This window comes from Rousettus aegyptiacus, unplaced genomic scaffold (assembly GCF_014176215.1).
Source record: "Rousettus aegyptiacus isolate mRouAeg1 unplaced genomic scaffold, mRouAeg1.p scaffold_m13_p_7, whole genome shotgun sequence".
In the NCBI taxonomy this organism is placed as follows: Eukaryota; Metazoa; Chordata; class Mammalia; order Chiroptera; family Pteropodidae; genus Rousettus; species Rousettus aegyptiacus.
The window spans coordinates 12,266,625-12,293,214 of record NW_023416310.1 but is presented as its reverse complement, the minus strand read 5'-3'; the positions used below and the strand labels follow the sequence as shown (position 1 = coordinate 12,293,214).

Sequence of the window (26,590 nt, the reverse complement as noted above, 5' to 3'; positions counted from 1 at the left end):
AGCCGGCCTCCAACGGCTCCATTGTCTCGGGCGTGCCAGGCTCGGGGCCGGCAGCACTCGCAGTTATTAATGAGAAGCAGGGCTGAAAGGGAGTTTTGAAAATCGCAGAGACAAAGGCACGGCACACCTGGAGCGCGGCTTCCCAGCGCCACGGGCCCCTCACAATGGCTGGGGCCGGGGCTCCCGCCTCTAACTTCTCCGGCAACTTTTATGAGAGCAGGAAAGAAAAGACTAGGCGTGTGCACACGGGTGCGCATGCACACGTGCGTATGCACACACACACACGCGCACGCACACACACACACACACGCACACGCGCATGCACACGAACACTGGCCCTGAGAGGTCTCCGGGGAGGTGGCTTTGAATGACTGCGAGAGGCAGAGGCGCCCGCGGGGCCCCTGCCCGGCGGAGCGGGAGACGGGATGGTGGTGAGTGGACTTTCCCGCGCCAGCCGCGGGCCCTGGGGCTCTGAGCCGCGTGAGGGGGACCCGCGCAGCCCGAAGCCGCGCCAGAGCCTTGGTGACATTTTCATTTCTGCATCTCGGTGAGCAACGCAGCCCGGTTCCCGGTGTCATTCCCGAGGCTGGAGCGGCCTCCAGAAGCAGGGGAACGACCTGGAGCTAACGTGCCCAAGCCCCACTACTGGGACCCGAGGCTCGGGTCTCCCTGGAAGGTCCACCCTTGACCACCTGTCACAGACTCGGTGTGCCTCAGTATCCTCCACCGTAAGGCGGGGATGGCAAAAGTGCCGACCTCACGGGGTTGTCTGAGGCTTGGAGGAGACAACGGATGTGCGACTCTCAGCGCAGTGGCTGACGAGAGATGGGTCGATGCCAGTTAGGACTGACTGCTGGTCAGGATCTTCTTGCAAACCCAAGTCACTACTGGTGCCCCCAGGGAGACTTGCCGCCTCTAAATTCACCTATTTAGGGATCTTGTGTGGCCGAGTCAGAGTTTCACTGTCATTTCACACATTAAACAGCATTTAATCAACATGGCAAGGACAACGAGTGGCCTCTGCACCTGCTCGGCCTCTTACGAGTCAGTCACAGAGCGAGACATTATGGAAAATTAGAACCGTGTTAACATCGACAGTTGCCTGGCCCAGCTCGGGGGGGGGTGGGTGCTAATACTCGGGAGAACGCCGTGTCCAGCACTCAGGTTGTAAGGGGGAGCAGCGCCCCCTCTGCCTGGCCTCTTTCTGCTCAGAGAGGAGGTCTTACCTTGGTAGTGACGGCGGAGGCAGAGCTGGCCACGAGGCTGGTGATGGCCTCGCCGCTGCCGGTGGTGCAGGGAGCAGGGGCCGTGGCGGGCGTGGGCAGCCGGGAGGGCACCGCCGGCAGCGGCAGGAGGCCGGGCCGGGCACTGAGGCTGCTGGCTGTGCCGCCCCCCGCGCCGGCCGCGGCACCGCAGATGCTGGTGGCCCCATGAGTTCCGTTGGCACTCCACTCACGGCGGTCCCAGCCCACCCGGTAATCTCTTTCGAAGCGGCTGTGGTGCCGGGACATCTCGCTGGGCCGCGGCTGCTCCTCACAGGGAAACAGAGGCCGGACCTGCGGGCACGGAGCGGAGAAGAGGGCGATTTAGACGGACGGGAGCGGCCCTGACGCCCTCGGCATCTATTAGACGCCTTCCGCGTGTGTCGGGACGGGCTTTCAAACGTTAGCTCACTTCCCATTCGCAGCAAGCCCACGAGACATGGATCACTAGCCCCACGTCACAGACGAGGAATCGATGATTTGCCCCGGACCGCACGGCGAAGTGCAGCAGACAGGATTCGAACCCAGCCACAGGGTAAAGGAAAGCGTCTTGTTCTGCAGCCTCGCGCTGCCCTGAATGACAGACGTGCACATTTTAACTATGGTCGGGATTTTATCCGGACATCCCCGCCGTGTGAACGAGATCGTTTAGATTCCCCAGGCCACATTTTCTTCAATGACGAGATGCAAGCAGCCACACCTGTACGCCCGCTTTAGCGTGGACAAGGCCCTTTACAAAGATCTCATTGATCCTACGGTGAGTTGGCAGGGCCTGGGTCATCTCCGGTTTATGGACCAGGGAGCTTGTTAAGAATAAGCGATTCCCTTGAGGTCAGAGAACTAGAAGGTAAGAATGTGACCGGGATCCTGGCCTTCCTGCCGTGGCTCAACGTGGGACTCAAATCTGAGGTGGTGTTAAACCTCTGGGAGTTAAGGGTCCTCTTTCTTAACCCTAGGATTCAATTGCTGGGACCAGAGACCCCGTGCTCCCTGGTCTCTGCTAACCAGACCATCTCCCACGTGATTTCCTTGAATATCCGAACCATAAGGCCCTCCGTGTTGTCATGGAGACCTAGACACACGAGGATCCTCTGAGGGCCTTGTGCATCATGAAGACTGCATTTCGCTAAGCATTACGGTAACTTGCCTGGCTTCCTGCCCAGCCAGGCCTGATGTCACCCTTAGTCAGGAAGGATGTAAAGACATCGGAAAGGCTGTCTCGGCTGGAGGGGCCACAGCGAGGCAGAGGCAGAGGGCGCGGGTATGACAGTGTGAGGACAGAGATGGGGAGGTGAGGGCGGCGTCTGCCCTGCACGCCACACGCCCAGGCCTGGCCGCGGCTCAGGTGGGACTCGCTTTTGACTCTTTTTCATTCTCCAACCACATCCTGTCGGTGGTGAGCAGCGCCTGGAGGTCAGGGATGGCTCCTGGCTCATTTGCTCATCCTTCTAGTCCAGCACGGCCTGGTGGGGGACTCCAGAATTGTCAGCTAGTGGACGGATAGGCCACTTCATTTTAAAAATTTCTAACCAGCCTGATCCTACTCTGGTCTTTGCACACCCAGACCTAGTTGTCAACTTCTAGTGCCACAGACCCAGAGCCTGGGCCCAATCCCAGCAACCTGCCACCCAAGTCCTACTCGTGTGGTCGGCCAGGCCCTGGCAGCTACTGTCCTCTCCCCGGGCACTGTTCCTTCTGCCAGGTACATGCAGCAGGCTCGGGCTAATCCTGGAAGCCCACCGGAAGCGGAGCTGGCCATGACGTCTGAGAGTCGGGTGGCGGGTCCACTGTTTACTTCACGTTCACTTCTCACCCTCCGCGCTGCGTGGATGACCTCGTTCAGCTGTCGCCTCTTTACCGACGACGCCTCCACCTCCTAAGCACCACGTCAGCTGCCTTTACCTGGCTGCTCCTCAGGTCCCTAAGTACTGTGGGTCCCTAAATTAACCCATTATTTTCTTTTGCCCGAACACTCATTCTCAGGAATTCCCTCTAGCGGAGAAAGCCACCCGCATTTCCCCATCTCCGTCCTCGTATTCGACGGCGGGGTCTTTGACTCTCCTGCTCTGTTTACTTCTCAAATGTGCCTCACGGACGTCTGCACACCCTCCACTTCATTCGCTGTCTACCACATAGATTATCTCACCCGGTCTTCCTGCTCCGGACCCTCTCCTTATCCCTTCTCTGCCCAAGTGCCCTGACGACTTCTGAAAGCGCAGATCTGATCACGATGCTTTATTCTCCCGCTTCGAACCCTGTCTGTCCTTCATCGTAAGGCCCTGATTCCTCAGGCTGGCCCTAGAAGACACAAGGATCTGGGCTGGGTCCTTTTTCTAGCATCACGTCCACTCTAGCCACTCCGAATGCCCTCAGTTTCTGAAGGCGTCTGTCTCCGTCAGCTTGGGGTCCAAGCCTACATTGCTTCTTTCAGGAATGGCTTCCCAACCTCTGACATTCTGTGACATGCCCAGAGGTGGCAGAACGTGCCACCTTGGGATTGGGTCAGAGGGGCCTCCTTAGCCCCAGTGAAACATTTGACACAGCTCAAACCCGTCAGCTGGCTGCCTCGGGGACCACCTGCTGGACCACATAGTAGCTCCATCGTTCTCAGTCCTAGCAGCCTGCACCTCCAGCCACCCCCGCCCCCTGCCGCTCATCTGTTCAAGTCTCCTTAAAATGCTAGAGAGAAGACAGAGATTCAGGCAGCTGGAGGCCACACAATCTGGTTTCAGCCTCATAAAGTGTATTCAAAACAAAGGTCAACCATTTGCATGCCAGGTTTGGGCTGGGCTTCATTTCTCAATTTAATTTCTCCTTTCAGACGGAATGAAAGAAATGTGTTGCACAGTGTACCCTGAGCAGGGTGGCAGAGTGCCAGCTTCAGAGGTGGCAACTTAAATATTTCCTGCTGGGCATGGAGCCAGTATGTCAAAAAGGTCTCGTGTGCCCACACGTGCGCTGGGCTGGTCGTGGGGGAGGCAGCAGGAAGCGTTCAGTGGGGTAGGAGGAAGTGTCTCAGACGAGACTGGTCAAGTAATTACAGACGAACACACATAAAAATGCTGCCCTGTCAAAGTGGGCACCTTTCCCTGTGAGCCGGCAGAGCCCTGCGCTGGGAGACGGAGGGGCGTCTGGGCAGCAGGCACTCCTCTGAGTGTGTGTGTGGGGTGTTTATAAAAAATCAAAACAAAACAAAACAGGACTCTGGGTGGCACCGGTTTAAATTATGTGCACATGTGTGAAGAAAAGCTCTGGGAGGGAGGGGGGACTGGGCCCTTCCCAGGGAAGAGTGGAACCCCATTTCTGCTTGCCCGAAGTCTCATGCACGGAACCCCCCAGTTCGTAAATGCCGGTGCCGCCATGATCTCACACGGTGGCCTCGAGTGTAGACACCCAGGTTTTCACGCCTCAGAGCCGGACCCAGATTCGGAGAGGGCGGCAGCTGGGCCCAGCCCCCCGCTGAGGAAGCTGGGCTGGCCTCCCGGGTCCCTTCCCCTTGCACACACCTCTCCTCCTGCAGGGAGCGGTTAGGGGAAGCAGAGGACCTCCTTACAGAACGGGGCTGAACATGTCACTAGGGCACGTGCCCGATGGGAAGTGCCTCTGGGGACATCTGGTCGTGGTCCCTACGGTACACACTGCGGCCTTGCCATTCAGAGCCACACACGCCGGTGGCCCTTTGCACACAGGCACATCCCTCAGACCAAAGAACAGAGTCCCGCAGCACCCCAGAAATGCGGCAATGTCCCGCTGACCGGCCCAACTACCTCACAACTGAGATGACGCCTCAGTGAGGGTATGGAGGCCGCCCTGGGTGCCCCTAGTAGCACCCCTGTCTGGGAGAGAGTGAGGGGTCTGCCCCTAAGGCTCGCCCCACTCCTGAGGAATGAGACGCAGGCCCCCATGATGACTCACTGCTCGCCGGGAAGGGTGCTTCCCTTAGGTGGGGCCATGCTAGGGCCTCCGCAACCCTGCTTCTCCCTTGGGCTCCTCCGCCGTCGGGAGTTGGCTCCCTGACCTGCTGGCCACTATCCTGCAGGCACCGCGAGGGCACCAGGACCGTGCTTGAATGAGGGACCTGCCCGCAGGCTCTTCGGGGTCCCTTGGGGGAGATGCCTGGTTGCTAACTAACAAGGATAAGAACCAAATGACAGAGTTGTCTCAGCCCCTGACCTCTTTCTGGCTCCTATCCCAAACCTTCACCCACGGCCTGTCCCTGGAACCCTAACCCCCTGTCACTCTCCTTGCTCTCTGCTCCCGACACCCAGACATGAAACAAGCCTGGGGCCTCCACTCTGCATCCCAACCTCTCTTGCCTCGGTTTTGCTGCAGCCTCTCAAAAGGAGCATCCCCTCTTTAGAGGAGCCCTACCACTGGCTACCGATCGGACCCTAAGGTTACAGGGTGGCAAAGGACAGGGCTGTAACTCCAAGGCAAGGCCACTGGGAACCAGGCAGGACTCTGGGATGAGACCGAAGGAGACTGTCAGTTCCGAAGCTGTGTGCGATCTGGTGTCTAAAACACACAGCCACAGACTCCCTGAGACTCCCTGCGCTAGGCAGCTGGGATTTTGTAGGGGGCTCTGTCACCCAAGGCTATAGACCAGGGTGGGAGGAAGGTCGTCTTCAGCTGAACGCCCATGACCTAGGGGAACTCATATCAGCAACCGCAGGGCCTGCCTTGACAGATGGGCTTCTCCGTGTAGCTCAGGGGCACCCTAACGGACTCAGGCTCAGGCTTGCAAAAGGCCTGGGCCACCCGGCACCTGAGGATAGCCTGGAAGAAGGGACTCAGTCAGCTGACACCAGGCTCGGTCCCCATGCCTGAGCTGTGTCTCTGTAATTCTGTCTCCTGGACACTTGCTGGATATCAGATCAGCAACCCTGCTGCACAGATTTGCCTCAACATGAATAATTCATGAGTAAATAATTAAGAGTTTCATGTGTCACAGTCACTTGTGTTGTCCACAAGGGGCTGGGGCGCAGCGGCCACTGTCCAGGAGCTCTGCGTCCAGCTCTGCTCAGCGTGCTCTGGAGGCTGGTGGTGGCCCCCACCTAGCGACACGTCCCCTGTGCACATGCCGCATCCAGGATCACAGGTGGCTAATGACCCTTCCCTCGTTCTTGTCATTAAGGCGCTCGGAGGAGTGGGCGCCGGCTGTGAGGGCCCCCAAGGCATGATTAATCCACAGGAAGGTAGGGGAGCCTGCCGCCTCCAGACGGGGAGCTGAGGAATGAACCGCGGCCCGTCCAGCCCCGACTGGAAAATGTAGGATTGCCTCATTTGGGGGAGACGTGCTGCCAAGTCGGTTGGAACAGTCCATGCCCATCTTTCTTATTTTCATTTCCCTCTCTGCATCTTTTAGCCTTTCTTCTGGAGCAAAATAATAAACACCAGCCAGAGAACACCATCTTGGCAAATGCAGCACAAAGGGATTCTCCGGGTGGTGCTGGAGGAGCGGGCCAGGTCTTGATACGAATTGTTAGAAGGAACTGGGGGTGCCTCTCGGAAATGCCTCTCTGCTTCCCGGGGCCACTCCAGCTCCCACCGACCTGCATCCCCACCGAGCCCCCGATAACACAGGAGACTTGCTTCTGGCTGAGGCTGGGCAGCGGGCAGCCAGCCTCCTCCTGCAGGAGGACTTCTCTGCTCAGCCCTCTCCTCAGAGCTCATGCAGGCAGGCCTCCGACCCAGTATGTGAATGCTGCTCCTGCAAGGGCGCTTCCTAAAGACTGGACCCCTCTCTCTATTTCCTCCATGTCGCTGGGCACCTGGGACGGGGCTCAGAAAATGCTCCCAGATTAAGGCAGTGGATGGTTTCCAGCTTGGAGCACGTGGTAGGGTAGGGACTAGGCTGCAGGGAGAAAGGTACCCCGGGTGAAAAATGCTGGGAGGCCACCGCAGCAGGGTCTGCCCTGCATTTGCACAGCCCTGAAAGCCAGGCCTCTTTGCATTGTGCCTCGCACACCTGGCCCTGGTCCTGGACCTGCGTGACGGCCCCTATGGGTGAGGTATTCCTCGGGGGCAGGGGCGCAGGTGGGCAGCACCTGCAAGTGGACATCAAGTGCGCAGGTGGTGTGAGTCCGTGTGTGTGCCAGCCTGGGCCCCAGGCTCTGTTTCGAATCCTTTGGACCAGCTCAGAAACCAAGTCCCCAGTGTGTTAAAGTCTTTGTTGTCACATTTCACCTCTGCTCTGGAAGGGCCTTTCCCTTCCGCTGCACCTTGCCTAGCCAGGAGTGGCACCATGCTCATGTGACACTCCCCCTGTGCACCCCGCCATCACCAGCCACCGCCCCGGGAGGCCTCCCTCAGCAGGGGCCAGTGTGGAGACTGCCTAGCCCAGGAGCCAGGCCGAAGTGGCTCACCCCAGCTCTGCTGCTTAGCTCCTAGCAGGTTCCACCAAGATCTGCTGCAGCCCCAGGGTCTGACCCAACCAAGCCTCCTCCGCCAGGCTCTCCAGGCTTGGGCGAGAGGGGAGCCAGGGGTGAGACCACTCGGTGACCTCTTGACCTCTGCGTCCACTCCCCACGCGGCATTAGCTTCTGTAACAGAGGGCTTTAAGGTGTCATCTTTATCTTTAAAAGGAGATAGGCGTGGGGGCGAGCTCAGGTTCTTGTGGATGCACACGGTCGGTCCTGGGTAGATGCCGGGGGCCGAGGGCAGCCTGAGGCTCCGTCTGGGTAGATACTACTGTGGTGGCCTTTGTCTGCCCAGGCCCTCAGCTCACCGTTCTGGAGCCACAGCCACAAGAACTCAAGCCCACACCTGTACTCTGTCCATTGGTCCCAGACCACCTCCCTGACCACCTTCTGCTCCCTCCGAGCCCCCCGGCCCAGAGCAGCTGAGCCTGCTTTATGTGCCTTTTAGCACCCTAAGCCAGCTAGAGGTTGGACCAATTCCTTTTTGAACCCAAGTGCTAGACAACCTTTGGGGTATCTCCCAAAAGTAGGCCATTTGACCCTCTTCTGCAGAGAGGGCAGGAAGGGTCCAGCAGCGGTCACAGCAACAGCAGTCTCATAGGGCCACAGTTCTCACTCATCACAAATGAGCATAGTAAGAGAGACACCACCTCACCGGCTTCTCACGACATTCCAGTGCCGTAGGCTCATTGGGTTTAAGTGAGTGAAATGAAGAGCATGAGGAGGATGAGGGCTGAGAGAGGGGCCTGAGTCCACCTGCCCAGGGTGCGCTCTGCAGTTTGCAGCATCCACACCACGTGGGGACCTGATAGAAATGCAGAATCCCAGGCCCCGGCCCCAGGGTGACTGAGTCGGAATTTCCATTTTCAACAAGAAGGGGATGGGGGTGGGGTGGGGTTGGGGGAGGGGGGTGCTGTGGTGGAATGAGACTCAAACATGGGTTAGAGTCCGAGATGTGCCAGCCTGAGAGCTGGCAGTTAGCAGGACAGGAGCCGGCCCGAGGCACGCAGGCAGCCTGGGGCTCTGGCCGTGCTCCCTGACGCATCCTGGTCTTCAGAGGGCCCTGGGGGGCAGAGGTATTTGTGGGGAAAAGCCATATTCCGTAATTACAGGGCTTAATACATGACCTTAAAAGACAAATGCTTCAAAACGCTTTTCTGATGATAGGTTTCAGGAGAAAAGCCACTGATTCCTTTCCTGGGCACAACTGCTCATGCAAAAAGCAATCTCCCTGTCTCCGGAAGGTGGTATGTGATGCCCGTTTTAGATGAGCAGCCTTAAAAGAACAAGCCTCCCATTTCCCGCCCTTCCCAGGTGCACCTTTGCTTTGAGAAATTCTGGCTGTGGGTTTTGATGGAGTGAATCTTTTTTTTTTTTTTTTTTTTTCAAAAAGGCATACATGATTCAGAGACTTTCCTCATGGGACTAATTGACTAGGCATTTGTGCTATTGCTACTGGTGTAAATCATTATAATGGTGATAATGAAAAATAAAAAAGATATTGGAAATGACAGTTGGCAACATAATATCAGCATAAACTGAGGGAAGAAGGGAGGCGTGTATAAATTAGGGGGTCGTAAACATTAGGATCGATGAGGCAGCTATGGAGGGTGGGTATGGTTTGATCACTTAGAGGAGAATTAACAGTTATCATTACGAGCTGCCATCTTCGATCCTTCGGACTCCCTGTTCTTGGTGGCTCTACGGAGAACGCAAACTCTGAAATCTAGAGCCTGCCTTGTCGCCGTCCTGAGAACACACCATTACAGGATTGGGAGCTACACTTTGCAGTTACTTCCTCCTCCAAGTGGTCCTCCCGCCTTCACCAGGCCCACACCTGGTTATTCTGAATCCTGCAGAATGGACTAATTCACGAGATCTCTCTTCACAGCAAATGGAATTCATCGGTGACCCAAGTTGATGAATGAACCCTATTCGGTGCCTGGAGCCAGACCCAGAGCAAGAGTTGCAAAGAAGAAAGACTGATCCTCCCTCTCTATTTGGCTGCCAGAAATGCTCTTGCAATTTGCTTTCTTCTAGACAAGAGTCTATTCAAAAGTCTATTTGGAAACATTAGGGAACGGCCGTCACATGGCCGGCAGATCATACTGCCTGTGACAGGATATTATCTTCCTTGGGAGAGACTCGACTGCTCTTCTATTTCCCTGAGTAAGGAGCATCTGGGCTGATGGTTGCAGAATTGCTCCGAGGGCTGGGGACATTAAAATCCTTGTCCAGAGTGAATGCGGAACCGACAGCCACTTCAGCATGCAGGATTTGTGGAACCCTCACGGCGTTAGCGCGAGCATGCTCCTTTCTCATTGCCATCTCTGGTGGGACCTGGGGAGCTCCTGCTTATCTGAATCCGTCCCTGGGAAACGAAGAAGTACCCGGCTCTGTGCAAGGTCCTGAAAGCAGGCAAGGAGGGGCATGGCTCCTGCCTTCAGAGATAGTGGGGGATGCTCAGGGGGAGCGCAGGCCGTGGCTCAAGGGAGGAAGCGGCCAGTCCAGGCTGGAGCTGGCAGGGCAGCTCGGGGGGCCCTGACGCCAGGGTAGCCTACCTTCCTGGGGCTCCATTCATTTCAGAGGACAGACTATACTTGAGCTAGGGTGGTGCGAGGGCGGACATGTGGGCGATGGAATAAATGCAGCGTGGCCAAGGATGAAAATCCAGCTTTGGCCCCATGCATCCGGCCTGCCGAGCTGCCCCCGAACGTGGGCTGCACCTCACCTCTCCTCAACAGAGACGGGGGCTACGAAGGCCCCCGTCCTTGACATTGGGAGCCGAAGGCTCATGCTGCTCACCGGGGCTCCCTCTAGAATCAGCAGGGGAAGACAGGAGTGCTTTGTCTCTCCTGGTTCTGGCCGCCGACTCCTCGTTTTGGTCACTCTCCTGTTGACCTCTCTTACCGAGGGCCAGGCCCCCTCAGAAGGCTCTTCGGCTTTCATTTTTGGGAGCTGCTGCCTGATCTTGATCTGCTTGCTTCAGATTTCCACTGTCTTTATTCTATGTCCGTGTTTTTAATTTAATTAAAAAAAAAAAACAAACAAACAAACAAAAAAAACCACCCAGACCAGAGGGCAGCCTGTTGCGAGGTTATGTGTTTTATCACCACCCAAGCATGCAAATGAGGCAGCCTTTGTTGACAAGTTCACATCTCCAGTGCAGAGCTGGCTGTTTGAACAGCTTGTGTGCAGTAATTGAAACATAGATTTTTGTTGCCTTTCTGTTTATTTTTAGATTAACCAAGCAGAGATGCTTGGCTTCCAGGCTGCCACTTCCACCCCCGTGGGCCGCCTGGGACCACTGGCCCCAAGCCCACCAGCAGCGAGGACCCCGTGTGCCCTGTGGGGTGCCCTGTGTTGGGGCGGTCCTGTACCTGACCGTGGGTTTGGTCTTCGCCGTGACCCCTGATGGCTGCAGCATGGCCGCTGGCTGTTCCCTGACTCCCGGGTCCCTGAAGACGGTCCCGTCACCGCCGTGCTGAAGTCCCACAGCAGCTCTGGGGTCAGACGCCCCCTTTGACAATGGTAGTAACTGAGGGGCGGAGTGTCAGGGCAGAGATGGAACCAGACTCCAGACCTGCCACTCCCAGGGCAAGGGGGCTCTGACACAGGAAGGGCCACGGGGCTCAGAGAAGATTCTCCCGGGGTCAGTTTCCTGTTAGTGCCACTTTTAAACACTGATGGTCACATCAGCCTGGATAGGTGGGTTATAACATGGTCACAAACAGCCTCAATCTCAGTGGCTTAAACTACAGCGTGCATTTTTCACTTATGCTACGTGCTCACTACTGGTCAGCTGGGGGCCCAGGGCCCATGCTGGGAGGATGTGCCTCACCTGGGCCCTGCTGGCCACGGCGGCAGAGAGAGAGAAGGCCCGGGGAACCACGGTGTGCATGCGTGCGTGCGCACGTGCGCACATGTGTGTGCGTGTGAGTGTGTGCATGTGCACGTGTGTGCATGTGTACATGCGTGTGTGAGTGCGTGCGTGCGTGCGTATGAGTGTGTGTGCACGTGTGTACAGAGTGCCTGGGCTGGCTGAGTTCTCCTCTGAACCCTGCAGCATCGCTGAGCCTCTGTCTCAGCATCAACTACATTCACGTGACATGCTACGATTTCTCTTTCTATCCCGGGAGGCTGGCAGCTCCTCGAAGTTAGAGGCTGCCTCCTTCTCATCTCATTGTCCCAGGGCCCCCCCTGATGTATACTGAGCTGAACTGTCCCAAGGGTGGATGTGAGTGAGAATGTGACATGCACGACGTCCTCCTCAGACCACTTTTTCCTCCTGATGGGGTATTTGCATCTCTGGAGGCCTTCCTCTGTGCCACCTCTTCCTGGAAGCCCTCCCAGACCACCCGGGCAGTAGGGGTAGTCACTCCGAGCCTCCCCCTGGCACTCGGCACTGCTGCCCTCTTCTTATTAATAATCATGTAGTGTGTTTATTAAACAGGCTGAACTCAGTGGAACGGCAGCAGCAAGCAGATTTCTTCCCTCCTCCAACGACTTCCCTTCAAACTACTCTGTTGGACACGACAGACACTCGGCGGGTGGGCGCTGTAGGGTACCGCTTCTATTATCATTATTCTGTTTATCATCGTCATCACCATCATCGTCATCATCGTCATCACTGCTGCTGCTGCTACTTCCACTACGGAGGCCCGACACCTACTGAGCACAGGCCGTGTGCCCGCACGGCCCCAAAGGCTGTCCACGCACCAGCTCTTTCCGTCCTCAGGACAAACCCATGAGCAGAGCCCTTGTATTAAACCGAAACACAGAGAGAGGCGTAAGGAACTTAGAGGTTTAAGTGACCTGCGTGCACACAGCTAGTACCTGGCAAGGCCAGCTCTAAAAACAACCTCATCCTCGGCGTCCCCATAGCCGAGTCCAGCCTTTCAGCAGGACTTGGATCTCATATCTGATTCGGAGCTCCTCCCGTCGGCCCAGCTCCCTTGATGCAGGCCCGGAACCCTGCTGTGGGGCAGGGGCGCGTGGGGTTCCCCGGTGCTGCCCCCTTCCCTCTCACTAACGGCTGCTCCGGCTTCCCCACAGGGCCCAGGAGGGACAAGCGGAGCCAGAGCCCCCCCGCCCCCCTACCCCGCGGAGGTGGCCCCGTGCGGCAGAGACCCAGTGCTGGCTCTGCGGCCGGTGGGCGCTGTTGCGAGTCCTTTGCTGGAGTGGCCGGAGAGGGCCGGCTGGGCCGGGGTGCTGCTCCCTGCATTGGCTCTTCCAGGTGGCTCCCTGTGTAGTGTCCACTGTGGACACGTGACTGACATGACCTGGGCTCCCCGACTCTGGCCAGGCCGAGTCAGGCACAGTCGTGGTGCCCCCAGCTCCAGGAACACAAATCACACCCTCCCGAGTGCTTTAGTCTCAGAGTGGCAGAACCAGGTCCCCGGGGGCTGGGCCTGAGTGGGTGGAGGGCGTGGCGCCTCCCAGGAGGGGAGGGAAAAGCCTGGCTGTCTTTCCCAAGACAATTCCTTCTCATGAATGACATTTCCTGTTGTCATAGCCAGACTCTTAACTCACGGGTGGGCGAGGGGCAGCACCGAGGGAGTCCTGTGGGGGGACTGGGCCTCTTTCATGCTCGGCCTTGGGCCTCATCTGAGACTTCGAGACACAGGAACGGTCAAATTTAATGCCTGGCTGTTGAGTCCCTCCTACTCCGGCTCCATTCTCACCTCTTCCAGGAAGCCTTCCTGAAGGCGCAGGCTGCTCTGCTGCTTCGCCCGCCGGCCCCGCTCCCTTCTAGTCCTCGTTCTGCAGGGTCCCACGTGTCTGATCACACACTAAGCTCTGAGAACACACAGCACTGTCTACTCCCCACCGGTCGCCTGGGTGGAAACCCTACTTATACCTATCAGTCACGTCCTTTGTCCACAGTCACATGCGTGCAGGCCCCAGCTGCACAGAGCTCAGTCCAGGGTCTACTGATGGCAAGGGAGTGGGCACCCTGAGGACAACTGGGGATGACGAGGTCAGGGCCACTGACTGGGTGGCTGTCTGCAGGCCAGATCTCAGCTGCAGCAGCCCCTGGGCGAGAGGCAAGATGGCCATCTGCTAGCAGCTCAGCCCTGCCCAGTCTGCACGCACAAACAGTCCATTTACAGAGGGCCAGCCTGCAGCGGGTGTCCAGAGCAGGGCTGACGCCCCAACTGTCTGGGTTCAACAAAGGATGCTTCAGAGGTCTGGGCTTGGATGCAGGGGGAGGGAAGGAGTCCCTGCCCAAGGCTGGGGGGACTCGGGTATCAGAGACCAGCCTGGCACCATCAGGATGGACCTCTGGGGCCAGAACAAAAGAAGTTCAGCATCGCTCATGCCAGAAAAGAGGACTGGCCTGGCACCTGTTCCCTGGCCACCGAGGAAATGCCCCGCCCTCAGAAGCAGCATACAGGGTGTGCTCACCCCGCAGCCTCCAGGGCCTCCCACCTATGGGAAGTGCCTCAGGTCTCCATATGAAGTCAGGCACCTGGGCATGAGGTCGGGTCCACATCATTCCCTGCACCCTGAGCCTTTGCTGGCGTCAGCCTCCCAACCTGGGGACCGACCGCTCCCTGTGGCGAGAAGTCTTCCTCACCAAGCTGCAGGAAAACGGCGAGGAGGAGAAGCCGGGAGCATTTACTGAGCGCCTGCGGCACGTCTGTCACTTTGAAAATCACTCGAATTGTGTGAGCCATAGCCCTGCTTCTATTCTATAGAGGGGGAAACCGAGGCTCGGAGACTGGGCGGCCCGCTTGAGGCCATGAAGGAAAGGAATCGGTGGTATCAGGAGGAACGTTCTCGTATTTGATGTTGAGCTAGTTCTCTTTTTACATGTCCTTACATCCGGGCCTCACATCCGGGCTCAAGCTCCCTGACAGCTCCGGACCTGCGGATCCTTCACCTCAAACTCACAGTCCTTCTTATAGGTCCAACCTTCTTGACTGACAGCTCTGAGTTACCCGCTTACTCCAACCACCTCTCCCCATCTCCAACCCGAACACCCTGGCCTGAGCCTCCAGCATCCCTCGCCTGGGTTTCTGCTGGAGCCTCCTAACTCATCCGCTTCCTTTTTTTGCCCTCATTCAGCATGTTCTCCACACAGCAGCCAGAGGGATAAAACCCAAACCACATCACCTTACTCTTCTGCTCAAGTCCCCGCGATGGCTCCCATCTCAATCGAGAAAAAGCTCCTGCGAGACCCAGGAGGCCCTGGAGCCCACGTCCCTCTCTTGCTCTATCCCCCCTCCAACACTCTGCCCATCATGCTGGCTCCTTTGCAGCGGCTCCCTCACCCTAGGCCCCTCCTGCCTCAGGACCTTTGCACACGCTGCTCCCGCTGCCTGCTCAACTCTTCCTCAGTCATTCACCTGGCAAATGCTCTCATTTCATTCAGGTCTCTACCTAAATGTTACCTTCTCAGTGGGACCGTCTCTGACCATCTTATTTTAAAATGGCAAGCTCTTTCCCTGCTTTATTTTTCGATAGCTCTCGTCGCCTTCTTACGGACTGCGTAATGTTTTAGATTTCTGTCTCTACCACACTGGAATGGAAGTTGTCTAAACATAGAGCTCTGTAAATATGGATTTGTTTAATACACATAACCATCAGTGATTATGATGGCTATCTCTATTTTCCAGATGAGGAAACCGAGGCACAGAAAGGTCAAGCGGCTTGCCCAAAGTCACCCGGCTAGCAAATGACGGAGCTGGGATCCAAGCCCAGGTGGCTCTCCCAGCCACGGTGCTCTCCAACCGCCAGTTCCGTTTACTTCTACATCTTGGCTTAGACAGTACCTGGCCTCTTGTAGGCACTCAGCAAGTAATGAACGAACGAATGAACAAAAGAACGAACGAACGAATGAATGAACGAAAGCTGCAATCCCACATCAGGGTGGTTCCTGTGCTGTCTTCTCTCTCCATGGACAGAGAAATCCTGGATCAAGGACGCCTATGCTCCTCCACCCATCAGGCCACCCATATGTGATGGGGCAATGGCAGTCAAGTTCAGTGAATGAACTGCACTTGCCCTGAGTCTTAACTTGGTCCCTTCTGCCAACGGCCATGGGGAAGGGGCAGGGCAGGCTCGCTGGACACATCCTCTCTTCGGAACTGTGATCAAGACCCCCGCCGAGGCACAACCAGGCTCCCACCCCTCTCTCCAGTCTGGTGTCCCACACAGAGCGCCGGAGAGTCTGGGGGTCGCATCGTGAGCACAGGGCGGGCGGACCTCAGCATCTCATTCATAACGCGCCAGGAGCATGAACACGCAGAGGAACAGCCAGTCTTCCCCCAGGAGCAGACACATCTACGATGCGATTCCTTCGAGGAAAATTACTCAGGCAGCCATTTATTAAAACACAACTGCTCCCGAGGAGGCCTTTTGGCTGTGGAAATACCAAATAGCTTCGAAGCCCCAGCCGTCCGCGAAACCGATGAAGCAGGCTCCTAGGCACTATCTGACTTTTAATCTGCCTGCTCTTTCCCCATCTGGAAGGTCTAATAAAATGTTACACTGCGAGGGAACAAGGAAATAAGCAGCTTCAGAGGTGAGGGAAGGATATTTAATTTCTTGCTTGGGTCTGCTATTTGCATAAGCCTCAAGGGAATAACCGGTAGGAGAAAGAGAAGAAGAAAAATAACAATGTCTTCATGTCTGCGGGGCCAGGCATCGAGCTCGAACTATGGCATTTTTACATTTAACCCTCACAGCCAGCCCGGGAAGGGATGTTTTATTGTTGTCTCTGTGGCAAAGGCCACTGTGCTCCCCATGTCCGTGTCTCCCTCTTTCTTGGGGACTACGACACTCCCCAGTCCTGCTTGATTCCAGCGGGGGCCCCGTGACTAGTTCTCGGCAGTGTGTGCAAACTGTGTGTGCAAATGATGCGGGTCCTCCCAGGCTGACGTGGTCATAAGCAGGGCTGCCTTTTCCACCCTCTCCGGTCCCTGCCCACTGCAGGGGAGGGTGAGGTCCGGCCATCAGACACACACGTGGAAGAAGCCTTGGTGCCCGTCAGGGTCACAGAGTAGAGCTCCTTGTCAATCCACCCTGAACTGTGACCTGAGAAAGACAAGCTTCTATTGGATTAAGCCACTATATTTTGGGGTTGTCTGCTGCAGCAGTTAGCCTGCCTTGACTAGTGCAATCTAAATCTTACAGCTGGGGAAACAGAGGTTCAGAGAGTTGAAGGTGACTTGTTCGAGGTCACCGAGAGCCTGGATCCAGTCAAACTAGAGCTGTTTGAGTGTTGACTAGGCCTGGTTCCCCCCTCGGGCGTTCCAGGTGAGAGGCGGAGGCAGCTGTTCTGAGCTCGGCTTCCAGGCTCATCTCCCTGGGGCGGCGCAGCACCGAGGCTGGCTCCTTGGGGATCTGGGCAGGAGACTGTCCCTCCCCTGCCTCCACCCTGGGGAGAGAATGCAGGAAGGACAGAGGTCGAACGCTGGCTCCCCGGGGACTGTCTTCTTCCAAATGCCCAACGAGCCCTGTGGACAGCACGTGCTTTGCAGCAAAGGTCAACTCCAGAAAGCAGGAGACTCAGCAAATCCCCAAATAGCCAAACCCCGAGCGCGGCTGCCCCATCAGAGCCCATGTGCCACATGGATTCGGAACAAGAGATGGGCGGAGAGGGGGGGCGCCTCCCCCGACAGACCTGGTGACCGCCAACAGGCTGATCCCTGCTCAGATGGCCCTCTCATCTGCAGAAGTGTCCTGAGCGTACCGGCTTCCAGCCAGGCGGCTCTACTGAGGCTAAAATAAGTCCGCTGGATGCCGAGTACATTTTTGCTCCTTAATGAACATGTGCGCAGAACAAGATGCGATTAAAGAAAGGGTGGGAAAAGCACTCACTTACCGGGGAAGAAGTATGATCGCCAAATTCTGAGAGGCTATTTTCAACAAGAGAGTAAAGGGATGGACGTTAAAACAGAACAAAGCAAAACGCCACATCGCCCTGGTGGCCTGACGGAGCCCTTTAGGCTCGTTAGCGCTTCTTCCCGAGGCCACCGGTTTGATGGCATTGACGAAAACACGCGCCCGCACCCCACCACTGCCAGCCACCCCACCACTCCCGGCCGCGCCGATCGCTTCCCAGGATTAAGCCTTCGGTTTCCTAGACAGCTCCAGCGGCCACGGCGCTGCGGCCACCGCCGGAAACAGGAGCTTCTGCGTGGAAGACGCACCTACTGTTTCCGGGGAGCTGGACTTGGGGTCAAAGCCCACACGTCCTCTTGCAGAAGGAGGAGGCACCAGCTTTGCTGCCATCCACCAGGAGCACCAATTCCGTGGATTTTCTGGCTTTGATTTTTTTTTTTTCTTTTTAAACATGTTTTTAATTGCCAGGGGCTTAAGTAAGAATGGTGAATGCAGTGTGCCTGGGACCAGGAATCCAGCGGGAGTTGCTGCCGCAGACACTGGCCTTCTCCCTGCGTGGCTGGACAGCTCCTGTCTGACTGTCCCTCTAGAACAAGATGCACGGAGCTGCTGGCAGACTTAGGACTGGCTGGCACTCAGCGCTGTGCCAGGGCTGTGAGGGGTGGCGGAGGGCTGATCTCAAGGAGGCCCTGTCTGGTCGGGCTATGCCAACCCTCAAGGGGACCTTGGACCTTCAGACAGTAAGTGCTGCTTCTCCCAGGCGTGAGTGTGGTTCTCTCCTCTGGCCTCCCCCCAGCACCCCACAGCGATAGCTAGGCACGTACATACCCATCTTTCTGTCCATTCATTCATTCCTGCACTCATCCACCCACGCCTCCACCCACCCGTGGATTTAGTTCTCCTTCCCGTGGCGCGTGAACAGATACCCTGCCAGGCATCAGGAGGGTTCCTGTCAAATGAAGAAAGTGAGCAAGGTTCCGAGCACGACTCAGCAGTGAAATCTGTGTTGTCTATCTGATAGCCACCCCTCCAATCCTTCATCTGATAATAGAGCATTTCCCATGTGGAGCTCACTAGATATGCTTTGGGTGTTCTGACTTATCACCAGGTGAGCATGTGACCAGGACAGGTAAATTAGTGTGTTTTATTCCCTGCCACAATTACTGACTTAGGGCTCCTGGCCCCCAAATGACCCCAATCCCTTAGAGCCAATGTATGTACTCAGAAAACAAGGGTCTCTCTTTCCTTGGGATTATACAAAGTATGGATGCTGTCAGCTGGAACGGCTCCTGGCCATCTTCCCTGGTCACGGGGAGGAAGCGATTTGCAGAACAGAGAGTGAAGCCAGCCACAGAGAGAAGTGGAGACGGGAGGCCGACGAGAGTTTTGATATTCTGTGAACTCCTGGGACTAGCTGTGGTGGAAGCTGTTCCTGAATTTGTCAGCGACAAGAGCTAATGCATTCTCTTCTTTGGTTAAATTAGTTTGAGCTGGGTGCCTGTCTGTTGTAATTAAAAGAGGTCTAATACATTCTAATACACTCTCAGAAGAATTAAGTTCTGTGATGCTTAAGAGGAGGAAAGAAAGATGCTCAAGATGAAAGAACAGGGCGGACCAGCGCCGTCCAGCGAAATTTCCCACAGCGATGGAAATGGTCTGTCCTCTGTGCTGTCCGATACAGTAACCACTAGCCACGTGTGGTTACCGAGTACTCAAAAGACGGTTACTGTAATCGAGGAACCGAATTCTTCATTTTAATGAATTTAAATAGTGCATCTGCTGGTGGCGATCGTGCTGGACGATGCAGGCGTGGACAAAGGGGAGAGAGGGAGAGGAAGAGGGGGCACTCCCAGGGCAGACGTGAGCGCGACGGATCGGAGATGGGGAATCAGAAACGGGGATCATTTGAGCCGCTGATGAAAATAGCACAGTGGGGGATCGATGAGGGGCCGAGCTGTGGCAGAGAGGACAAGGGAGGAGTCGGAAATGATAAGCCACCAAGGGGGGAAAGGCCAGCGCCACCTCCCAGGTGTGGGGGAAGCTGCGGCGAGGGGCGCCCGGGAAGTGGAGGGTGTGGATTTGGGATGCACGAAACCCGAGGCGGGAGGACATCGGGAGGAATGAAGGCTGTTCGCGAGGACGTCAGAGGCTGGGGGCGCAAGTCTTTGCAGTCAGTGGGATCTAGGGGGTCGGACTGGGCGAACTGTAGAAAGATAAAAGCATAGCGCTATTCCTATGAAGAGGTCAGGGAAGGAGAGAGCAAGGAAGAGAGAGGTGTGAAGAGCCAGGCGGAACAAGGACGGCGCGGCCTCCGCTGGGATTGTGAGTGAGTCTCGCTTCGCGTACTTACAGGCGCGTTTTTTTTTGAGATCATGGAAGTGGATTCCTTTACATGCCCCGTCTTAAACAAGAACGGAGCACGTCAGCAATTTTAAGGACAACGTATTCTGAAACCCGCTGCGTCCTTCCCAACATCCTCAACAGAGTTTGTCATAACAGACCCCGGGCTGAGACTCGGCATCAGGCTAAGGCCCAGAGGAGGCCCGGACGGCCCAGCGTCCCTGCCCGGAGGCCCCAGGCGGTGGCGCCTCCTCCGTGTGTGCACCTCAAAGTCTAGGGCTTTGCAATCGCTTCCCCTCCAGTTAGCTGCTCGCAAGCATTTCTCGTTTCTGTTATCTTTCCCACTCTTCTCCTTACTCTTTCCAGGTTGGGAGTTTGCAAATTCGGTTTGAATTTAGAATCCGGGTCATCAATCTTTCAGCTAATTTGTATATATATATGAATATATATATAAAATATATATATATGTATTTTAAATAATGATTCTAAATTAAAGCTTGGGGTGTTGATGAGGAAATAAAAAAGCCCCCAAGATTTGGGTGCACACACTTGCCGATCCCTATTTGGTTCGTCCGCCTCTCAGAGACGCTTTCGGGTCTTTTCTCAGTCTAGGCTCTGGGTAGAAGAGGTTTCCAGATAAGAGAGAACCGGTGGAAAAAGCGGAGGCCCTGGCAACCTCGTCACGGACGATGTCTTATTCTGAAAGACATCGGTGGCACGTCATCATGTCCTCACGAGTGTCGAAGACAGACACGAGCCACTAGAGTTGGTCAAGCTGCAGCCCAGACGACTAGCAGAGTGACACTCCACAAAGTGTCCCTCCTCACAACCAGGGAGCCCCGCCCCCGCTCGCCCCCAGGAAGCCACAGACACCCTCCCCCGCAGGGTCCGGAGCACACTTCCCGGGCATGATCTCAGCGTCCTGCGTGCCACAGATGTCGGGGATCTGGGTAGCAAGGAGCTGACACAAGGTGACAGATAACCTCCATGCTGGGGGTCTGGACCAACGGCTTTTAGACGTCTTGGTAAAAACAAAACAGAACCGGAATGGAGCCAAGCGGATATGATGGAGAATTAAAAATTCTAGCTTTGCGCCCGAACCTTTCAGCCCCCTGGCCAGTGAATGTTGACTTTGGTTATCCCTGTTTCTCACAGTGCGGTCCCTGGACCAGCAGTGCCAGCATCACTCGAGAGTTTATTAGAAATGCGGAATGTCAGTCTCCACCGCAGGTTACTGCATCAGAATCTGCATTTTAACAGATCCTCAGGTGAACTGGACATACGGTGAAGTCCTGCCTGACCCAGAACCAGGAGTCTGGAGAAACCTGGGCTCCGGTGCCTCTTATTGGTGGTGCGATGTTGGCTAAGTCCTTCTTCCTTTCTGTCCTCTGTTTGCCCAAATGCTAACTGGGGTCCAGCCCAATGGGCTCCACGATGCACCCATGTTCTAACCCTGAAGCTGAGGTCTGTGGGCACTCGGGACTGACAGAGCCACTCTCCTTTACAGACCAGATGGCCTTTCTTCTCATGGAGGAGTCATCGTGGGATTTCGGAAGTGTTCCTTACTGTCATGAAGGCTATGGCATGAATCCTGACAACTTCGGGCACATTCCAAAGCCTCTGGCTGCCCCAGACTTCAACCCAATGAGGGCCCAGCAGACTATCATTAGAGCCCAGCCCTTGCAGTCGTGATTAGGCAGGCACGGAGGTATCGTGCTGGACTGGGACCTGCCTCTCCACCGCCCTCAACTAGCGGCTTCCTGGAGGAGGCCAACCCCCAAATGCCAGGGTCTCAGTAAAGAGCCGCTGGACCATCCCATCCCAAAGACCCAGATGAGGTCTCCTCCCTCATGTAGACTTTCTAGTTCCAGGTTCTAAATTCTGCCAACAGATAAATTGTGGTATGTTTTATGGTTCAAACAACTCTGCATTCTAAGCACTAATGCAGCTGACCTAATGTTAGTCACGAGTGGTTAACAGGATGCTACCTGTCGATCTACAGGAGGTGTCTGTGCATGTAATTGTGTCACATATAAAGTGTCATGCAGTCCGTGTGCCTGCCCACTGCAGGAATCTGTGGCTCCAAGTACCGAGAAGTTATTCTTCCTTCCTAAACGACTTCGGATGCCCTTCCCTCCACAGCAGCATGATGGCGGAGGCACAGCGGGAAGCCGACCCCTCTCTCTGAGTCCGTGGAGTGTCTGGTGAGGCTGCAGGCTGCCCATGAGAGGGAGGCAGGCAGCCACCTGAAGGCCATGGCCACAGATGGCCCAAGAGAGAACTCAGAGCACATGCGAGAGCAGAGACGGAAGGCCAGATGGCAGGAAGGTGGTCACCAGGGGTGGGCTGGCGTGGGGTGAGAGCAACGTACACTCATCTGGGCCCCATAACACAAAAGGGGGGTGCCAGGCCAGGCTGGAACAGTCCTCTGCACTGCACCTGGGAAGGGTGTGTGTGTGCGTGTGTGTGTGTGTGTGTAGTATTGTGCTTTTCACTATTCATTAGGTAGGAGGAGAAACTGAAAGTTCATCGTAGAATGTCCTTGTCCTTGTTTACAATGTGAAGTATGTATTTACTTGTATCGACCCTAGGGTTAACAGTATATAGTTTCTTTCCACTGCACGGGCTCGGACATTTTCCACAGACCCGCTCTTTGTTCCTCTCAAGGCCTGAGTGCCACACATCTTTATGGAGAGAGATCAGGCCTCGACATTCCTGGTTTGTTTTGCAACCGGAAAGGTCGGCGGCCCCTTTCAGAATGCTGCCCCGACCATACGTTCTCTCCTCTAAGCGTGCAGTGCCAGCCATGAGTTTGAGGTGCTGTTGGGTACAGAGTTATGACATTCAAGAGACAAACCCAATCTGGTCCCCGAGGCAGAGGTGGGAGAGTCGGCCTTAAACCCTGCACCGTGTGCCCGTCTCGAGGCCGGCTCCCTGCCGCGACAAGTGCTAGGTGTCACTCCACATTACGGCCAGGAGCAAACCCACCCTGACAGCCAGGCCCCTTCTAGAGACTGTGCTCTAATTTCTGCAGCTCGGGGCCCCAGGGGTATTGAGGACGGGGGTCACCCCAATTACGATGCTGGGAGTTTCTGGAGCGACAAAAGAGAATTCAGCTCTTGGTTGTCAGTGGAGGCCGCATGGTGCCTGAGCGAGTCAACATGAGGAAATCAGGTTAAAGCAGTGCGTGGCCGGGTCTGTGTCTCACCGGAAGGATGCTGGCGTTCAGGACAGATGCCTGCCACTCTGAAAGGGCCTGCATGCCAACTTTAAGGAAGGGGTAGGCAGTCGGAGGCGGCCTGCACTTTCTATACCTCTGTTTTCGGTACCGGGAGTCAAATCCGCAGCCAAGCATCACCTCGGAAATGTCAAAATTTAAGAGGGCCAGAAAGCAAGCTAATATTATTAGGCTTTGGACTCTTTTAGAGGGCTACTCTTTCTCTAAAGAATTTTTTTTTTTATTGTGGCAAATATACAGAACACAAAATTGACCATTTTAACCATTTTAAGTGTATACTTCGACGGCGTTAAGTACTTTCACAGTGTTTTGTCACCATCGCCTCTATCCATCTCTAGAACTTTCTATCTTCTCCTACTGGAATAATAGCTCCCCATTCCTCCCGCCCCCCAGCCTCTAACCACCGGCCTGCTACTTTCCGTCTCTGTGACTCTGTCTACTCAGGCACCTCATGTAAGTGGAATCCTACAACCTCTGTCCTCTCGTGTCCAGCTTATTTCATTTAGCACCACGTCGTCAAAGTTCATTTATGTTGTGGCACGCACCTACGAATCTAGTAGGTTCTTCTTTTTTAAGGCTAAACAATATTCCATTGTAGGTATCTATCAAAGTCTGTTTGTCCATTTATTCATCGATGGACATTTGGGTAGCTTACACTTTTCGGCTGTTGTGAATACTGCTGCTACAAACACAGGTGTGCAAGTATCTGTAAGCCTTGGGGTTGGCGTTACTGTTGACCCTCTCCTCGCTGGTGGGAGGTGGACTCCAGCTTGTGGCTGAGCAAGGCTGCAAAGCTGAGGGCTAGCACTTGGCAGGTCTTCAGAGGCAGGCATGGGTGAGGCTTTGGGGCGGGGGGTATGGAGGGCAGAGGATGGGTGAGGGGCACCTGTGCTCTGAGGCTGAGCTCAGGACTGAAAGGATTAACCATCCCACAACAGAGGCTGCTCTGTCCCTTTCCTCCCAGAGGAATCCTGTGACATGCTGGCTTTAGCCACACTCCTCAGCGCCACCTCGGCCACAGTGCAGGGAGAAGACACAAGACCAGAACAGGCCCCCCTCCACCTGGCCCGTCTCCATTTTTTTAATTAACTAATTTTATGGAGGTAGATTTTCATAACATAAATGCTCAGATCTTGAATGTACGGTTTGACAAGTTTTGACAAATGTATGCATCCGCATAACCACCACACGATCAAGGTATAGACCATTTCCATCAGCCCAGTAAGTTCCTTCATGCCAGACTGCATTTGAGCAGCTTCTTCTAGAGGGAGTCGATATTGCTGCAGCCTCAACAGGGTTAGGGGACTTAGAAAAAGCCCGTTGGGGGTTCTAGGCTGTGAAACCCAAGATGTTCTCAGCTCTGAGTCACCACGAAAGGCGCTTTTTCTTCCTTTTTAATTTTTCGGTTGAATAACCAACCATAGTAGTCTGGCAAGGGAAGGTCTGAACCACTGGAACCCCACACAGACTGTGGAACCTCGGTTTCACGCAACGGCTCAAAACCTATTCTCTCTAGAAGTAGGTTGTGAGCATCCACTCTGTGCAGACATGGTGCTGGATGCCACCGTGGTCGGTACAGGGTAAAGAATGGTCCCTGCATGCACGAAACTCAGTGCAGCTGGGGAGCCACTGAGCGGAAACAGGAAAAAAAAAAATGACCGATGGGGTGGAACACAAATTGCATCTCGTGATGCTGCAAAGGCACAGGTGCTTCTGACCGAGGCCATCAAGGCAGGGTTTGGGAGGCAGAGGTGTTCACGCTTGTCCTTTAACTCAGTGGTCCCCAACCTTTTTGGCACCAGGGACCAATGCTCTTGAGAGAATCTAATGTATGATGATCTGAGGTGGAGCTAAGGTGGTGGGGAGTCGCTACAGATACAAATGAAGCCTCACTTGCTTGCCCTCTGCATACCTCCTCCGGTCCATGGCCTGGGGGTTGGGGACTCCTTCTTTAAAGGATGCACAAGATTTCAACAGAAGGCAAAAGAGAGAAAAATTCCAGGCTGGTAGGACACTGTGTGTCAACAAAGGCATTGAGGCATAATAAGAACAATCATTTATTGAATGCCTATTATGCAATGAGCATCGGGCTAGGTTTCTCACATTCAGGATTTTGTTTAACAAAAATAAAATAATAATGATGACAAGTACTCTTACGAGGGGAGTCATATTGTGTGCAGTGTGGCTAAGTGACTTCCCAGGTGGACAGAGCAGTACACCTGGATGCAACCTGGGTCCGGACGTGTCTGAAACTCACGTTATTCAGCTGTTTACTGTGTTGTGGGAAGAAGTATGTATGAGAAGAAATACACCTGAAGAACTGAAGCATTGCTTACCCCACCAAGGGGAGTGAGACTGGGGCTAAGGCCATGCTGGACAGGCATTCTACAGACTGGGAGCTTCCCTCCGTCCACTCGAATTTCAAGGAGAATGGCAGGAACAACATTACACTCGCAAAGAGAGCTATGCAATCTCTGCACTATGCATACATACATCTCTGTTTTCTTACATGTCATAGGGAAATCTCATTATTTAAAGTAATAGGGGCTAATTAGTCCCATTATTTTTTTTTTTCTAAAAGCAGTCATTTATACAAAATGGCCCAAAGCAGATTCACAAAGGTTGGAAGCACTGTAATTAGCACGACTGTCCAGGAATGGATGTTCTAGAGAGAGTGCACTGGCCTGATGAAATTCTGTTCTCTTCATTACTGGAGATGCCCCAGATTCTTGCTTATACTGCTAGTCCCAAGGGGGTGTCCTCAAACTATTACACATGTCATCTCCCTTCCCTTCACCCCAAACATCCCACCCCACCCAGAGCTGCCAGGAGAGGAGCATTCCAGGAGCTCCCTGGCTTTTCTCTGCTGGTCAAGGTCAAGGCTCCCGAGAACCTACATGGAAACTGCGTCTATGACCAGGCGCTCCTTGCACTGCATCAGCTGCTTAACTCCTGGGAGAGGCTCACACAGTCTCTGACACCAAAAGCCACAGCCCTGCCAGGCCTGGAGCTTTCGGCCTCCTCTGCCCAACCCACCTTGGCCTCCTCCCCAGAGTGGGTGGAACACCAACCCTAAAGGGTGCTCTGAGAAAGGCACCCCCGGATGCAGAATCCACATTGAACCTGCTCTAGGAATGGCCAATGGGCAGCCAGCACATTATAAGGCATAGCTTACTTTTTTACACGCAAATCTGCACACAGAGACACACACACACACACACACACACACACACACACACACACACACACCCCAATATATGCTCATGTGCGCACAGTTTCTCTGTTGTCTTTGGACAGCCGAGACTGCCATGTGGGCACCTCTCCCCAAATATCTCTTTCTAAAGATTACTTTATGTACATAAAAGGACTGAGAGCTGCTTCTCGAACAGAGAAGCTGCTGGTTGGCAGAAAACGCCTTGGGCTCCCTAAAGACCAGGCCACATGAGGCCCTGTGCTCTTCGGCTTGGGCTCTCTGAGTT

At 55.0% G+C, this 26,590-nt stretch overlaps 1 protein-coding gene across 2 annotated transcripts in view; it reads right to left on the bottom strand.

The window, feature by feature from the left end:
- Positions 1–26,590, bottom strand: part of KLHL29 (kelch like family member 29) — a 267,976-nt gene that overhangs the window by 119,856 nt on the left and 121,530 nt on the right. For both annotated transcript variants that reach the window (XM_016121718.2, XM_016121719.2), the window contains one exon: positions 1,227–1,556. In XM_016121718.2, the coding sequence (XP_015977204.1) occupies positions 1,227–1,511 (285 nt within the window). In that variant the 5' untranslated portion in view covers positions 1,512–1,556. The remainder of the gene's footprint in view (positions 1–1,226; positions 1,557–26,590) is intronic.